Source organism: Ovis aries, chromosome 1 (genome assembly GCF_016772045.2).
Source record: "Ovis aries strain OAR_USU_Benz2616 breed Rambouillet chromosome 1, ARS-UI_Ramb_v3.0, whole genome shotgun sequence".
In the NCBI taxonomy this organism is placed as follows: domain Eukaryota; kingdom Metazoa; phylum Chordata; class Mammalia; order Artiodactyla; family Bovidae; genus Ovis; species Ovis aries.
The window spans coordinates 84743453-84761823 of NC_056054.1; the positions used below are offsets into that span (position 1 = coordinate 84743453).

The 18371-nt window shown below is 39.2% G+C and overlaps 1 protein-coding gene across 6 annotated transcripts in view; it reads left to right on the plus strand.

Annotated features, from left to right (window-relative positions):
• NTNG1 (netrin G1) overlaps positions 1 to 18371 on the plus strand; it is a 377746-nt gene that overhangs the window by 273816 nt on the left and 85559 nt on the right. For all 6 annotated transcript variants that reach the window (XM_042251650.2, XM_004002252.6, XM_012177447.5 and 3 more), the window contains exons 4-5: positions 3474 to 3646; positions 16744 to 16770. In XM_042251650.2, coding sequence (XP_042107584.1) covers positions 3474 to 3646; positions 16744 to 16770 — 200 coding nt within the window. The remainder of the gene's footprint in view (positions 1 to 3473; positions 3647 to 16743; positions 16771 to 18371) is intronic.

Below are 18371 nucleotides of genomic sequence, written 5' to 3' on the forward strand. Positions count from 1 at the left end.
TTGAGTTTATTTTGCCTATGTTTACTTTTCTCTAGGGAAAAAATGATGAAAATCTGCTGTAAAGTGCCTATAAGTCAAAAGTAGTTAAGGACTACAGAGGAAATTGAAGGGACAACCTAGATAAGAGTGCCCAAGGAGAGTCACATAGGCTGACTGTGCTGGTACAGAACCCAAAGAATAGCGCATAAAGAGAACAACAGAAGAGGGTTCTGAAAATGACCATGAGAATCCAGTGGAGAGAGTGTGTCAGGGGAAAAGGGAGTGGTCCCACAAAGTCAAATCCTCAAAAGAGGTTAGATAAGGCAAGGAAAAATATACGTTGGATTTTCACCTAGAGGTTATGGGTGATCTTGCCAAGAGAGGCTCTGGTTGGTTGGAAACAGTTATTGAGTGGGAAAAAGGGAAAATGAGATGGCAAGTGTAGAAAACTCAAGAGGAAAAAGAGTGCTAAAGTCATAGCTAGAAAAGGCTAGAATACAAGGTGGATTTTTTTTTTTTTCCTTAAGATGGGAGAGATGCAATGAATAAAAGTTCTAAAAGCAGAAAGAGCCTTAAATAACAACCAACCAAAGCAAACACACGGAAACATTTAAGGGAATCAGAAGCTTAAAGATCCGGTGTCTACAGTGGATAGGCTAGATATCAGGGAAGAGTTATGAGTAGGGTTAAGCCTTGAATGATTAACAGGTTTTTGGACAGATGAAGATGAACCATTAATTGAAAGAAATCTGGAAAAAAATAAGACTAAATATTTATCTATTCTTCTTTCACTTCCTTTTGTTATTCAAATAGTATTTTCTCAGCAAATATAAAGTCTTTAGAATAGAAATTGCTTCTGACTCAGAGAGTAACTACCAGTATAAAAGTATTAGCAGCTACAAGATATATAATCCAGTTTACAATTACTACTTGCATTGCTGGTCTTCACACGTGAAACTAGTATATTCTTTGGGGTCACATTGTTCATTACCTCATTTGGAATTTTTAACACCAGATAGGGTGCTAAATCAATGTAAGCTGGTGCTTCTATCACTTAGGTTTCTAACATATTCCATATTTATAAACAGAGCCATAAATAAAGGTGCTAATGGAGAAGGAAAAAGATTATTTAATAAGCAACTTAGCACAAGTAACTCCCTGCCTATAGGAGATTTTTATAAGACCTAGCTCATAATTAAATACTGTCTGTTTCACTTAACTGAATCCTTTCTCTTTTTGAAAGATTGGAAGAATGTTAATTTTAAAGATTTTACTTATGTGTTGATGATGAATCAGTTCAGTTCAGTTCAGTCGCTCAGTCGTGTCCGACTCTTTGCGACCCCATGAACCACAGCACACCAGGCCTCCCTGTCCATCACCAACTCCCAGAGTCCACCCAAACCCATGTCCATAGAGTCCATGATGCCATCCAACCATCTCATCCTCTGTCGTCCCCTGATGCTGAATAGCTATCGTTTAAATAGTAGCCTTTCAGCTTACTATAATATATACAATATATATATTATAACTATACAGAGGGCAGAGTGTAGTTACAGGTACTACAAATTGTAGTAGATACTGAGGAAGCCAAGGCTAGGTCTTACCCAGGGAGGTTTGAATTGGTGGCCATTGCTTTAGGAGCTATACCTTTTAGTTAGAGGGGAGCTTGACAGCTCTCAGGAATAATCTTAGCTATTCCTTTGCTTCCTTGCCATAAATATGGATCAGTATTCCAAACAGACCATCAGTGCACAAGAAAGAAGGTTAGATATTGCTGTACAGACATCATGGCTTCCCAGGTAGCTCAGTGGTAAAGAATCTGCCTGCCAGTGCACGAGGTGCAGTTGACATGGGTTTGATCCCTGGGTTGGGAAAATTCCCCTGGAGGAGGAAATGGCAACCCACTCCAGCGTTCTCACCTGAGAAGTCCCATGGACAGAGCAGCCTGTTGGGCTAAAGCCCATGGGGTCCCAAAGAGTCAGACATGACTTAATGACTGACCACACACGTACATGCATATGTACAGACATTATAGAGACCAACAGCAGTTGTTAAAGTATCTTATTTTCTTGCCTAAGAAAGAGTATTGTTACTTTCCCCAATTCATGACTTCTGCCAAAAAAGGAACCAAATATCTTTGTGAAATTTGACTTTTTATATTTTTGTCCTCATCCCTGGAAAAGATAAGACTAGTTTAAAGATGCACACACACACACGTATTTTCAGGTCCTGACCCTGACAAATCTTGGCCCTTCATTCTCCAGGTCTGTGTGTCCACGTTCTTTCCACTTCTCTTCCCATATACATTGTTCTGACCTCTGGTCATAGACATTCTGTCAACCTGGGTTTAACTTCTCCAGAGGGTGCAGCTTGTGTTTTCTATGTTATAGTTTATAACCTGCTGCCTCAACAAATATCAAGTCTGACTTTGCAATTTTATAGTCAGAGACTTTGGATGTGGGAATGTATTTTTGTGAAAATTGCATATTCCATTGTTGCCTCTCATATATCACAGTTTTATTCACGGCACCAAAGGGAAGACTTTGGCTAATGACCTCAAACCCCTGCCACACATAAGTTTTTCTAGTGTTCTAAGCACTTTTTTTTTCTGAGTCATTTGACCCATTTATGCGAGACCTTTGTGATTATTTTACATGAGTAGGAAATCTGAGGGCTTCCCTGGTGGCTCAGATGGTAAAGAATCCACCTGCAATGCTGAAAGCCTGAGTCCTATACCTGGGTTAAGAAGATCCCCCGAAGGAGGACCTGGCAACCCACTCCAGTATTCTTGCCTAAAGAATCCCCATGAACAGAGGAGCCTAGTGGGCTACAGTCCATGGAATCCCAAAGAGTTGGACATGACTGAGCAACTAAGCACAGCACACAGGAAGTCTGAGGATTACTCAGGTTGGGTAGAGGCCTTGGCGGAAAAACTCTCTGCCTGAGAATGTCATTTTATAGCCCCAAATGAAAACATCTGATTATAAACTATTGGGATTTATAAAATAAATCTGAATAGTAAATTGTCTCAGTGGTTATATTTCTTTTTAAACAAAGAATTGTCCTTCTGGTTTAAGGAAAAACAGAAGATGACATTGTTCTTCAAACCCAGATGTATTGTTGTAGATTTGATAACAGCACAGAAAAGCCTCTCATTAGTGGCAATATTTTTCATATCTTTTGGGAAACCCTTGATTTCCGAGTACTGTTGTCTTAGGGGAGCCTTAGGCCCCACCGAACTGACTGGTATTAGGATTCTGCAAAGTGTGGTATGAGGTCAGGCTGTACCATAACCCCACATCCGCCCTCAAAGACACTTGTTAAAAAGATTCTGAGGGTCGGGCCTATAAATCTACATTTTAGCAAGCCTTTAGGTAGCACTCAAGCACTGCCAACTCTGAGAACCACAACTCTAGGAGATAGTTGGGTAAAGCCTCAGTGATCTCCAAGATCAATTTGACTTAACAATGAACTCTTGTCTTTCCTCTGCCTAGGTGCAAATGTAATCTCCATGCCACTGTGTGTGTGTATGACAACAGCAAATTGACCTGTGAATGTGAGCACAACACTACAGGTCCAGACTGTGGGAAATGCAAGAAGAATTATCAGGGCCGGCCTTGGAGTCCAGGCTCGTATCTCCCCATCCCCAAAGGCACTGCAAATACCTGTGAGTAACTTTTGCTTGGTAACACCATATTCTCTGCACGAAGAGCTGAGAGTTCCTCTCAATTTCACTTGCAATTGTGCTTGCGCTCCTTTTCCAGTAGTCTCATTCCTCTTCAAAATGCAGCCGAAACTTGACTCCCTATTTTGCCACTTGTAAGCACATTTCAGCACTTGGATCATCTGCTAAATTCAGTCTTCCAACACTGACATCAGTGTGTTGGGAAATGATGTAAAACCACAGAAGAAATTTTGTCTAAATGGATGAAACAGGAGCTTTTTTTTCCTTCCCCAAATTAATTTCTAAATTATTAGTTAGTTCTAAAATAACAAAGGCATTCAAAAATCTGAACTCTGGCTTAATTTTAACCATAAACAACTTCCAGAAATTCTCTACATATTTATAATCCCATTTCCCATACTGGGCAACTTAAGAGATGCTTTAAAAGATGTCTAAAAGATGCTTCCTTCTCTATATTTAGCTACAGCCTAATTTTCTCCAGTGAAATGGTTGGCTTTTTCCAAATTCTAACAGCTGAGGTCATGCCTGGCATGTGTCCTGTTAGGTGAGGCCACCTTTTGATAAAGACTATGACTGTAGAGCTGCAGGGGCCACAATAAGAAAAAGAATGTGTGTGTGCATCTGAAAAGAGCACAGGCATTATCTGTGTTCACAGGAACCATGAGAGATGCCCCGTTACCATTCATGTGGGCGCTCCTCTGAAATCCACGAACCTCCCGAGGAAGACATGTTCTGACACACTCAAGGAGAGAAGTGATTACTTCGAGAATGAACTGCCCAATTCCATGCATGGACCAATTAACCACCCACAAAAGCCCAAGGTTTGACCTCTTTTAAAAGTAGAAAAGGGTGAGGTTGAGAATACATCCATTCAAGTGGGAAGTAACAGAAGCACCAAAACAGTGAGCGGAGGGAGGATAAGCTGAAAAGCCACCAGCTCTGTCTAAGGCTGCCAAGGTTACCAGGCACTTCAAAGCAGCATCTGTGAGAAACCAAAACCTAAATACTAATATCATAGGAACCAGGACCTTATCAAGTTAAGTGTAAGAGTAATGGACCAAGTAACAAGCCATAAAGAATGGGGGCATAAAATTACGATAAAATTTTTATGAAGCAGAGAAGAAAATCCTTCAAAGGTTAAAAAAGCACCTCTTTGTTTGGGTATTCAGTTTCTTTCTGCGTTAAAGAAAAAACCTGACAGTCTAGCTCCTAAAATTAATACATAAAGCTCTGTTGAGAAGAAATGTTGCATTTTTTTTCAAGGTGGCTTTACTAATGGAAACTCTGTGGGGTTTCCTCAAATGCTGAGAGCCATCAGTTCAGTTCAGTTCAGTCGCTCAGTCATGTCCTACTCTTTGAAACCCCATGGATTGCAGCACGTCAAGCTCCCCTGTCCATCACCAACTCCTGGAGCTTACTCAAACTCATGCCCATAGAGTTGGTGATGCCATCCAACCATCTCATCCTCTGTCATCCCCATCTCCTCCCGCCTTCAACCTTTCCAAGCATCAGGGTCTTTTCCAATGAGTGGCTCTTCACATCAAAAATATTGGAGCTTCAGCTTTAGCAGTGGTTCTTCCAATGAATATTCAAGGTTGATTTCCTTGAGGATTGACTAGTTTGATCTTGCTGTCCAAGGGACTCTCAAGAGTCTTCTCCAGCACCACAGTTTGAAATTCTTTGGCAATTCTTTGGCACTCTACCTTCTTTACAGTCCAACTCTCACATCCATACATGACTACTGGAAAAACCATAGCTTTGACTAAATAGACCTTGTCGGCAAAGTGATGTCTTTGCTTTTTAATACTCTGTCTTCTTTAGTGGGACAAAAAGGAAGAGAACAATGTTCAAAACACTTTCTGGCATTCTGGCTCATCCTCAGGGATGAGCAGCTTGTCAAGGCTTCTAGAAAGGCAGCTGGGATAGACTGCTGTTGAAGGCATTGGCTTTTTTATAACACAGCCCTGTTTTTTGCTACCCCTAACTGTGTTTCAAAGTCTTGCTTATTTCAAGATATTTCACTGGAAATACCTTCTGTGTCAGCTAAACGTTTTCAGTGTAATGAATTTCTTGTTATAGTCTCCATGGAAATGACTTATATACCCCTAATATTTTGCCTATTGCAGACCAGTTCACCCAGGTCAAAGAAGTGCAACCTCTTTCAGTTTGCCTTGTGGATTCTATTGGCTATCCATCCCTTAGCTTTTACTGACCTTCTCTAGACTTTTCCCCATCTCTGTTAAAATAGGAAGATGACAGATGGACACAATGGCCAAGGAGGTTCAATTCCATTTTTCAGCTCCCAAAATAGCAGAAGCTAGCTTAAAGATTTTAAGACAATCTGCAATGGTCCAGTCTTGCAATGAAAAGAACCACTTTAAACAAAATCTCTGCCACATCAGACTGCTAGCAAGTATCCATGATGAAAGTAAGCAACTTAGTGGTTTAGTGTGCGGGTTCCAGGATCAAATACTAGTTTGTGCATTCACTAGCTGTGTAACCTTGAAAAAGTAAAGTATTAACCTCTCCAACACTTGGTTGCCCATCTGTAATGTGAGGATAATAATAGTTTTTACCTCATAGGGATTTTGAGAGAAGTGAATAAGCTAATGCATGTGATGTGGTTGGCATAACACCTGTCACAAAATAAGTGTTCAAAAATAATTCATTTTGAAGATTTTCTTCATAAGGCAGACTTTTGTCAATTACTTGAAAATTTTAATTGTTATAAAACATATTTCTTGACATCAATATTAAGTGTGTCCTAATTTCCAACCGCTTTTTCTTTTTGAGTCTTAAAACGCTATATTAACCCCCGATTCCTTTATTGTCTGGGTTAGCATCATCCACTCCATCTCTCATATGATAAGATTTTCAAGTCTCGTACCCGGAAGTCCTTTTTTGTCAGTGTGGAAGTTTAAGCCAGACACAGGACTTCTAGCACTGCGTTATGATTTTCACGTCATGTTGGCTTTTTCTTACACACATGCACACACTCACCACGTCCATGCACATACATGTATACATGACTGTAGCTGGTACAAACTAGTTCTCAAGGGGAGCACTTAGGATATGCTGCATTTTAATACAAGAATACAGAATCTAAGAAGTAGAATGGAATGGTTACAGTCTCTGATTCCTCAACACCAACTCTTCAGTAACCTAGAAATACCACTCATATTGGATAATCTCTGGATTTAGCAGAATCTCAAGCAGCCAGGATTATTTTTGAACAGGAAGATCAGTACCTGCCCACTCTTCGCATAAAAACTAGGAGAGCTTCATCACATCAGGAAATTTTAAGATCTCCCTGCAAAGACTCTCAGCCTATCACTCAGAAGATCCTTTAACTGAGACCTTGCTGGAATCCTAGGCCTGGAAGTTCTAAATTCTGGAGCAACTCCAAGGTCATTTTTGTATGGAGTTTATAGAGCCAGGAGAGAAGAATATAGAGCTCCAGCCCTCTAAAATACTACCATCCAATCATTTTTCATTATAATAGACTCAGCAGAGGCAAAAATAATGACTCTTATGATAATATTTCTATTCATTGTGCCTTTAGAAGACTCATTATGCTTTCTTAGTTCTTTAAAGCCATATGTACATATTATGTGTATCAATATATTTCATATTTTTCTACAAAGTTTAGGTTTTATCTGTAAGACATCTTTCTTTCTCCCTATTGATCTTCATTCTATTTTTAATAGAATTCTATTTTGAATGTCCTTTCAATTTCATTTGTCTTCCAAGAAGATAGAAAATCTGCCCAACTTCATGCTTAATCATGATTATCTCGATTCTCCTTGTCCAGCTCATGAGTGAAATTCTAATCCCTACATACAGATGCGGAAAACTTAATTGACCTTTGGGAGCTATAATTTCAAAAAAGATTATATTATCTACACCTCTGATTGCCAAACTGTGTCTTATGACCTTTAAAAGAATTCCATGGCAAAAATTTTGGGAAATTCTGTACATTTTACTGGCTCTTAGATATTCACATTGTGTGTGTGTGCTTAGTTACTCAGTTATGTGCTACTCTTTGCAACCCCATGGACTGTAGCCCACCAGGCTCCTCTGTCCATGGGATTCTCCAGGCAAGAATACTAGAACGGGTTGCCATTTTCTCCTTCAGGGGATCTTCCTGACCCAGGGATCAAACCCTCATCTCATGCTTGGCAAGCAAGTTATTTTTACCACTGAGCCACCAGGGAAGCCCTAGGTATTCACATTATCTTATTAAAAAATTTGAGCATCCAAAATAATGTATTTTATCCTATGTTTTCCCTTAAAAACTTTCTATGAAACACTCTTTTGGGGACATGCCAATCTAAATAATTTCCTCAGTTTACTGATAGAAATGTCATGGAGACAGACAGAAAGCCCAGCTAGTTCAGCTGTATTCAGTCTTTTACTTTCCTCTTACTTACACGGTCTTTGAAGAATTTCAAAGAAAGAAAATTAAATTGGTCTGACATTGACATTATTTGTTTGTTCAGAAATCCAACCTGAATTGTTATACAATACCGAGGGCTCCTCTGAGTGATGGAAAGTAATTTGATGAGCGTTCTGTTATTTTCTCTGGTATTAAATTTGCATTGACCAATTTATATTTTCCCAAGTGTACACATGTGTGTCATTATCCAGATGATTTCCTAAGTGCTTTTCATGCATTAGTTCATCTCATACTCACAACAGTTTTGTAACGTAGATGCCACTATTTTCATATTCTAGATGTGGAGTCTGATCAATACGAAGGAAAAGTATCTTTTTTAGCATTTAGCTACCTAGTCAAAATGAGAAGGAAAATTTGAACCAAGTATGTCTTGACCCCAAATACTGTACATCTCACTATATTGCTTCTCAGGTTAAAGTTAAATGACTTTCTGAGTCCTTTCCTGGTATGTAGATTCCATTTGACACCTGTCTGAACAATTCAGTCTTCTCTAACCTGCTATCTCTCATGTTTATCCCTATATTGTTGCTTTTTATTTCTTTGCCTTCAAAGACTCCCCTTCTACTCTTGCTTTAAATTTTCATTCTCCCCACCCCTGCTTCTTCTCAGTCTACAGATTTTTCCCTTCATAATCTAAACTATTCTTCTGGTTTTAATTCTTAGTGATATTGGTTTAGTATTAATAAACCAATTACAGCCCAAATCTATCTAGTGAACCTAGACCAATTTTTTTCAGCTATCTGTGAAGATCTCACAGTCAACATGCAAGACCCTGAATTCATTCCTTTTCCCAAAATCACCTTTTCCTCATTCTCTATTGATGTTCTGCTCATTCTTCAAGACGACTCCTCAATGCAGCCTACCTAGATTGTCCTGTGCAAAGGATAGTCATTCCCTCTCTGCTGCTGCTGCTAAGTCGCTTCAGTCATGGACTCTGTGCGACGCTATGGACTGCAGCCCACCAGGCCCCTCTATGCACAGGATTCCCTAGGCAAGAATACTCGAGTGGGTTACCATTTCCTTCTCCACATTCTCTCTCTCTAGATTCTTGATAATTTTTGGACACTTACAACTGGTTAACTATAATCAAAATTACAATAATAGTTATTATAGTGGTAGCTATATTTATTAAGCTTACCATAGCCTTTTATATTTTATGAAGTGCTTTACATCCTTTCTTGCAATAAATCTTTCCAGTGTCCCCATGGAAGGTATAGTATTTTTGTCCCCGTTTTATAGATAAGGAAACATAGGCACATAAAGATCAATATGTAGGTTTCCCTCAAATCCCACAGCGAATATGTGACAAAGCAAGGTTTAAACTCAGGACATTCTGACTTCAGAAACCAAAATGTTAGCAATTTAAGAATAGGACCATATTTTATTCTTGGCCTTCATAAATGTTTGTGGAATTAATTATTTGATGGATGAATAAGTAGCCCTGAAATGTGCCTGTGGATGCATTGACCTCCCATCCATCTTCCCATGTCCCCTGGCGTATGTGACCTTCACAGTTCAGCAATTGTAACACAAGGGCCTTCACTCTCCCCCAGGAAGAGATCAACTGAGATTTAGAGAAAAACCAATAGAAAAAAGAATCACTCATTTTTCATGGGTGCTATTGACCCATCTACCTATCTAGAGATGGCCTTTTGGCTGGCTGGTTTTTAGAGGCCTCCCTAAGTGACTTCCCAGGTAGTTCAGTGGTAGAGAATCCGCCTGCCAATGCAGGAGACACAAGAGACACAGGTTCAATCCCTGGGTTGGGAAGATCCCCTGGAGAAGGAGATGGCAACTGACTCCAGTATTCTTGCCTGGGAAATCCCATGCACAGAGGAACCTGGAGGGCTACAGCCCATGGGATCCAAAGAGTCAGACACGACTTAGCGAATAAACAACTAAGTGGCATTCACAGCCTTGGTGACTTGACCACTGCTGGGCTCTGGTCACCAGACAAAATCTGATTCTGTCAGCACAGTAAGAGAGCATCTGTCAGAGTGTTACCTCCGTGAACTGTATGGCCAATATATAAAAACAAATACCTACCTAGTTATTCGTCTACAGCAGCTTATCTGATGATGATGGGACCAGAGCTGATTCAGAATTAAGTTTTTTGTTTAAATTTAAAAAGTAATACAGTGTATATATATTATATCAATACTCACAGCAGAACATCAGGTAGCCCTACTTAATCAAATATTTTAATATTTCTGCAGCAAACCTATGATTATTTTCACTCAGTGGGATAAAGGAGAAGACCACATTCATACCCCTTTCAGTCAGGTTTTGTCACTAAATTAGTTCAGATCATATTATGTTGTGATCCAGGTAAACTTTGGGAAAAAAGCTTTTGTGTCTTCAGATTTTTTTTTTTGAGGATTAGAAATAAGAGGGGCTTCTCAGGTGGTAAAGAACCCACCTGCCAATGCAGGAGATGTAAGTGACACAGGTTTGATCCCTGGGTTGGGAAGATGCCCTGGAGGAAGAAATGGCAACCCACTCCAGTATTCTTGCCTGGGAAGTCCCATGGAAAGAGAAGCCTGGTGGGCCACAGTCCATGGGGTTGCAAAGAGTCAGACACAACTGAGCATGCACACACACACCAGAGATAAAAGAGGGGGCCTATAATAAGTTGGGCAACAGTATAGAGTAGTTATTAGAGGTCTAAGCTCTGGATCCTGGACCTCTGTATTCCAATCTCAGTCTCCTTCCCAACTGACTGCGACTTTTTTTGCTTGAATTTTTCCCCATTGGTAAAATAAACCAGAGTATTAATATCATAGGGTTGTCACAAAAATTAAGCAAATTAATGCATGTAAGATATTAAACTAGTAGCAGTCACGTACTAAGCACACAATGAAGTTAGCTGTTATGATCACTATAATTTCACTGAAATCTAGCACATGGACCCATCCCAGTTTAAACAGCAAATTCTCTCTTTGGAGACAGCAACTATATGGAGAGATAAATTGCATCCAAATGTCAACTTATTCATCCACAATATGAAATAAGTGTTATAATACTCAGATTATTTAAGGCCTTATGATCAGTGTATTCTCTCCCCTGTAATTAAGCCAGATAATAATCAGAAGGTTGCTTGGTAAGCATGGGATCAGAAAATTTAAATGACTTGAATGCTAATGACATCAGGCTGAAACATCCTAACACATCCGTCCTACCACAGGGTCAGCCTCCCGAATGCCAAGAGGTCACTGAAGGTCTGAAAGTTTACAGGCTACCCTTCCCTGTTCCTGAGACAGTGCTAGGCCAGAACTGCTGCCGCATGCCTGAAGATGTTCTTTTTTGTAAGCTTTACCTTCTGACTAGCTTTTCTTCCAGTTCTCAGATATAGTGACACTAATATCACCTCTGTCAAACCTGTCATATACACTCAGGTCCTAGAGCCGTTCAGCTGCTCTAAGATGACTTAACCATCTTTGATTGGATCGTTTATGCATTGGTTTCTACCGTATAATTCTGTGAGGGCAATCTTAGTTTAGCTTCACTTTCAAATTCCTGGGAGACAACTCACTGTATCCTTTGTCATCAGCAGTTGGACCAGGAAGCAGGGTGAATGGATTTTGGAAGTAGAACGTCCTTTAGAATACAAGTGAGGCTGTAGAATGTTTTCTTACTCATCACTTCCCTCTTTTTCAATTGGGCTTTTTGGAATTAGAGTTCCCAGTTCCTGCAGCCTGGCTATAAGGAGATCTAGTCATTTTCTTGATAGGCCTTTGTCAAACCACCTAACACAACAATGGTAATATTTTTTCTCAGTGTAAAGTATGCTGATTCCTTCTCCTTTCTGCTTTCTTCTTGGTGAAAAGCTGCTGAACCTTGCATTGATTCTCAAAAAGAGTTAGGGCTTTTAGCACTGAATTCACCCGCTTTGAAAAATCAATGTTTATTTTTGAGCACTCCATTATGCTGACTTTCTCAAAGTTAGCTATGTCCCCTTTAGCCACATACTTGGTGGAAAGGTTAGTATAATTGAAAGAAGAAGGAGGAGAAGGAGAAGTGGAGGGAGAGGATAAAGAAGAAGAAGGAGGAGGGGTAGAGGAGAAGAAGGAAGAGGGAAAGAGTAGGAGGGGGAGGATGCAGGCAGCAAGAGGAGGAGGAAGGAGAAAATAACAAATTGTATCATTCCACCAGGTTCTCATGCCCCAACTGCAGTGGAATTCCTTAAAAAGAAAAATTTTAAGTAAATATGGTAGTGGGGAGGCCTGGTTGAGGAGGGAAAGATTGCAAGTACCTACAAGCTTATCTCAGCAGATAGTGGAGGACAGAGGAGCCTAGCCTGCTGCAGTCTATAGGGTTACAAAGAGTCGGCCACAACTGAGCACCTGAACAACAGCAGCAAGCTTAGCACCTTCACCTTCTTTTGGTCCTTTGGCTTCCTCAGCGTTTATGTGTGGCTCTGACTGAAGGAGCATTTCTCTTCTGGAAGAAGCAGAAGTCCTAAGCTCATATATCACACACTGCAGAACCTTTCCTTAAAGCTCGTTCATACCTGTGTTTCATTGCCTCAGTATAAGTTTGGCAGTGTCTCAGTAGACAGGGATTAGGATTTACCTGGGCCAGTGTTGACTATAAAGGGTCAAATAGGATGAAGCCCTTGCTTCTATTTGTGCCTTCCATTTCCTCTTCTGTAAAGTGGAAGGGCTGAGTAAGATTATTTCTTAGCTCTGTTTCAGCTCTCCATTTTTTGTCATTGTTTCCGAATTAGTTTATCTGATACCTTCCTTTTTTCCTTCGTCCTATCTACCTATCATCTGTCTTTCCCAAATGTTTCTGAGATTATTTCAGAGATAGATTTAAGCTAGTGAAGCTTAAATTACAGGGTCCCTCACTAGACTCCTTCTAAGCTATAAAAACATTAATTTCATGTCTGGTGAAATCATCTCTTACGTGTGTGTATGTTAGTCATTCAGTTGTGTCCAACTCTTTGCTACCCCATAGACTGTAGCCTGGCCAGGCTTCTCTGTCCATGGAATTCTCAAAGCAAGAATACTGGAGTGGGTTGTCATTCCCTTCTCCAGGGGATTTTCCTGATCCAAGGATTGAACCCTGGTCTCCTGCATTGCAGGCAGATTCTTTACCATCCAAACTAGTATGATTTTATACTTTGAAATTAATATTCTCAAAGAGAGCTCCCTGATTTGTATTTGCTTTGGACTCACAAAATCTGCATTTCCCCCGATTGGCTTAGGAAAAAAGACAAAAATAAGCATATGCAAACAGGAATATAAAAAGAAGGTGTGAGGAAAAACATAGAGAAAGAAAATAAGCCAAACATTAAACGAATTTACCCCGTTGAGCATGAAGGTGACATCCAAGTTTTCCGGAAGGCAAAGTGGTGAGGGGCATATCTTGTACATTGTGTAGCAAGATATGCTCTCAGAATGGAGGAAACTTCCAAAGACAACAAAAGTATTTATGAATACTGGACTCTGAGAAATGTCTCAGTGGAACATTATAGAGGGGAAAAGATCATCCTATGACCAAAAGTGGTATTTTCACTCTGATAGAAACTTTGGAAACACGTGGTAAATTTTTGTTCACATATGCACTGAGCAACTTTTCTGTAGTAGGCATCATCCTGGACAGACAGTAGAGATACAGACCTGACACCCATCCTCTCAGAGGTCTCAGGATAACACACAAACAGTCATATAGAGAAGTTGATAAGTTGCTCACAGAGGCCTGCACAAAGAGGTATGCATCACAAAGAACGCTGGCTAATTCACATCAGGGAGATGAAGAAGGAAGGGAAGTAATAACTTCTGAGCTCAGTTTTAAAGGTAAAAATGCTCTTTACACAATAGTTGTCACTTCGCAGGGAACACTAAAAAGCTACCAAGACATGTCTAGACAATTTTCCTGAGCATAATCTGACTGTCATTCCTGTGGTTTATGGGCAACCATCACTGCTGTGATTAAATTGCCTTCATTGATTCAGCACTTACAGATGCCAAAGAAACCCACCTTTCACGAAATGAGTTGTAGCCTTCCTGTCTTAGTTTCTTAAGCACTTGAGAGATTTCTCATGACTTACTCGTAGCCTTTTCAATGCATACAACTGGTTATTAAATTCTTTAGTTGTTTGTAGAGAACCAAAACCAAGGTATTTGAACATTACAATAAGAAACACTGGGGGAAAAATAACATTTGACAATATACTCATGGACATCCCTTGGTGTTCAGGTATTTTCAACTTCAAAAATCTTATTCCAGTGAGCAATTTAAAAATCTTCTCTAAGCAGTTCCCATTTTACAGCAGTGGAATAGAAAGTGACTCACCTGGCAGCACCTCAAAACTTTTTAAATCACAAAATGATAAAGAGCCGGAATTTTAAGCATCCGAATGTTAGGTAATAGAAAACATCTTCATGAGGGAAATAGGATCTCATAATGGTCTTGCTTGGAGAGGTTTGTATAGCTGCAATGAGCATTTCTCCCCAGCACTGGCGTCCCCAAAGGAATAGAAACATTTCTGCATCTTTCTAAAATATTCAGCTGCAGCAAGTACTGCATCAAACAGTCTTACAAGTTTGCTCTCTATTGTGTCTGGCCAAACATCCTGAGAACTTTGCCTTGCATTATGCATGGCCCTCCACCTCCATGCAAGTTTGAAAACACTTGAAAAGTCTCTTCCTGCCATCCTAACTTCCATTCTCTTTGATGGATTACAAAGGCAAAGCAGTTCCTTGCAATGGAGCCGGATTTTCAATCATGGGGAAATTTGGAGCTTCTGCAATTGCTACTAAAATTATGATGCTGCCATCGTATCTCACTCAACAGGGGATTTGCAAAGAAAGAAAAAAAAGAAAGATTCAGTACCAAGTCACTGTCAAAATGCAGCAAAGATAATGGTCAGGAATCCAGCAGTCCTTTGCAGAAATTGCATGCGGCTTGAAATTCAGTTCAGACAAAGTAAAACATGAAAATTAAAGTTTAAGTTTCCAGTTTTGGTTGATTAGTGATCTGTAATTAAGCTGAAACATCATAAGCTCTGTGCATTTAAAATCAAGATACATTGAATGTATCTAATAACTGAAAATAGGATTTCATTCCTTCCAGGTTTTTTTTAAAACAACATGGTAAGCTTTAATTTCTCCTTAATTTCTCCTTTAATTTCTCCCCTCCCTACTAAGAAATAGAAAAATAGCTCTCAGTTTTAAATACTACAAAGCTAGAAATCTCTGAGTAAGGTACAGTGATTAGTTAAGATAAGCAGAGGGCAGTTGTTCAAAGATTAAATACTAAAATAGAAATTTAATGATTCCTACATTTACCACCTGTTAGCACACTGTAGTGATGTGGAGAACGCCTGAACAGCTCATTAACAGCTATCATTTATTGACTGTGTACCATGTGTCAGACATTTTTATGGATTATCTCATTCTATTCTCACAGCAGCCCTGTGCAGTAGATATTATTAGCCCTTTCAGATGAGGAAACAGGCCTAGAGAGGCTGGAAACTTACATGAAATCACCCAGCTAGTTAGTTGCAAAGCATGACTCTCACTTAGTTCTTATTCCCAGCTCATGTTCTCACCCACACCACTGTCTGGATTTGGTGGAAATGATATAAATCCTTAACTGTTATTTATAGTGTCTATCATGGTGTTGCTTGTTTGATGAACCAACTAAATCAATAATAGTAATCGTAGCAAAAATTGTTGATTATTGCACATACTACCTGCTCAATGCTTGGAGCTTTTCAATTATACATATAAAATATATATTATATATATATGTATGTAATCCTTGCAACAACTCTGGAAAACAGTGGAAAACAGCCACAGAGAACATTAGCAACTTGTCCTAAAGTCACAGTCAATGAGTATAAGAGCAAAGCCTCTATCTGAGATAACCTGGCTCTTGTGCCCCTGATCTTGGCTAGGAGTTTTTATCTGGATACAACTAAATTCATGTCCACGTTTATAACATCTTCAGTCACGTTCTGAAATGATTCCACCACCTTAGCAGAGCTTGACAATGAAAGCAGAAGCTGAAAAATTGATGAAGCCCATGGTCGATGTGAATGCAACCTAATGTATTCTTGAATTATTCTGCATTCTGCTCAATTTACTGTTACAGAGCTTAATCCACATATCTGACGAGTAAAAGAGGACTGAACATGATAGTAATATGTAGTTAATCAAATAAAATGACAAGTGACTTTCAATTCTAACACATGCATCTCAACACGTTTAAAGAGAGAGATTTCGTGATGTAGATATATTTGCACAGGCACATACATTGTATACTTGCTGCTTGGTGCCCAGAACACAGGCCTAACTTAGTGTCTGTTTTGAACCACATACAAATGTTCATTAACCTTACAGGTAAGCACAAAATGTTTGATGTCATGAATCTGTCTTGAGCCAGTTGTTAAAGTTGAATGCTGATTTCCCGACTCTGATAAGTTAAAGGAGTTCTAGAATAAGCAAAATGGTTTCAGTGGTTGGATATATGTTTGGGGTTTTTTGTATGTTAATTTTCTGATGATATGATTATTACCAAGTGTTTAAGTTTCTGAGATTTGTATATGATGTTTAAGATATCCTTAACTAATAAATGTCTAACAGCTTTTCTTTATTCTTTTCTTTCTCTCCAGGTATCCCCAGTATTTCCAGTATTGGTAGTAAGTAAAAACAAAAATGAAAAATCACAAACCCAAGTCTAGGCTAGCTTGGCTTTGTTGTTCAGCTCCTCAGATCTATTTTCCCAGTGTCCATTTCTGATGTAAGAAAGTATTTCCTTTGTGACTTGAATTGTTGTGTTTGTTCTCTGCACAGATATGGTGAGAGCACAGATGAAATAGTTATCTATATAGAACTCTTGGATATGGCAGTGCTACAGCTTTTCTATTTTTGATGAAGCCTACCTTTACAGAGGTGCAATCACTTACATAACTGTAACTCATTTAGCAAAAATATGAACAGTCCTATTTACCCATACTTAGTAACCAGCAAACAAATGGAACTCACTCCCGAGGACTGTATATGGATTTCTCCCATAATTTGGGAAAGCAGAGAATGAATGCCAATGAATGCTTTAGGCATATTTGTTAGCCCAGAGAAACTACTACAAAACTAGAGAGAAGGAATTTTATTAATGCATTAAACCTTAGCCTTTGTGAAGGCCTGAAAGAGGTCAGTTTGTGATCATTAGTCTTTCCGGAGAAATGAAGGAAAGAAAATAACCAGTATGTCCATTGCTCCCTCCTAAAATACAATGATCCATATTTTCCTGACTACTTAGGTTCAAGTTTGGTAGAGAAGGGATATAAAAAAAATACATGCAAAATTTAGGAATGGGGCTGCTAGAAATTCCCGCAAGAAAAGCAGCGATATCAGCAATTGAAAAGAGAAGTCTCTCTTCAACATTCTGTTGAACATTTCTGTAGTACCTTTACAAAGACATTCTACCAGATACCATGGGAGAACCAGGCTGTAGCTCCCTCTTTACATTTAAAACAATGACACCCCAACACCAAGCTTGAAATGCTCACTAAGGAAATGCCCCATAACTTTTCAGAGCCAAATCTCACATATTTTTAAATATTGTTCCCTTTCTCTCTGATGGTTTAAACCTTTGAATAGCTACTGAATAAGTGATTTGAAATAAAGTGCTGAGGGAGCCAAGATTATGCACTGTAAGTGAAAAGAAGCATTTTCACTAGAGTTTAACCCAGTCTTTGTCATAAATGCTGGGCCACAACAGGGTGATGGAAGGGTAAAGAACAGCAGTAGGAGTATGCCAATACACAACAACCATTTAAAAAGCAATATCCTCATAATTTGGATAAAATAACTTCTTGCCTCTTATAAATGCACAATCAGGTCTTCCATTTTTTTAATCAACCCAGTTTACTTAAGCTTGTGAATAGGACTACACACAGATTTATTAATCACTAGACATGTTAAATGCAATGAACATCAGCCACTAATAGAACTAGTGTTCACATTCATTTAGATACCAGCCTAATGCTGCAGCTTCCTCTTTGTGATCTTGTTGAAATGACATCAGTGGTACAAACTTGCAAGTGAAAACTTCAGTTCTAATAGTCTAATTTTTCTGCTGTAGTAGCTCCCTTGGCGTTTGCCTATCTACATAAATACGCCACAATGTGCTCCTTTCAGGCCTTGACAGTTGTATTTGCACATGCATTTTGGAGCAAAAGGGAACCAAGCAGAAGCAAGCTGAGATAGATGGTGATCTGACCTGTCAAAGGTTTCAGAA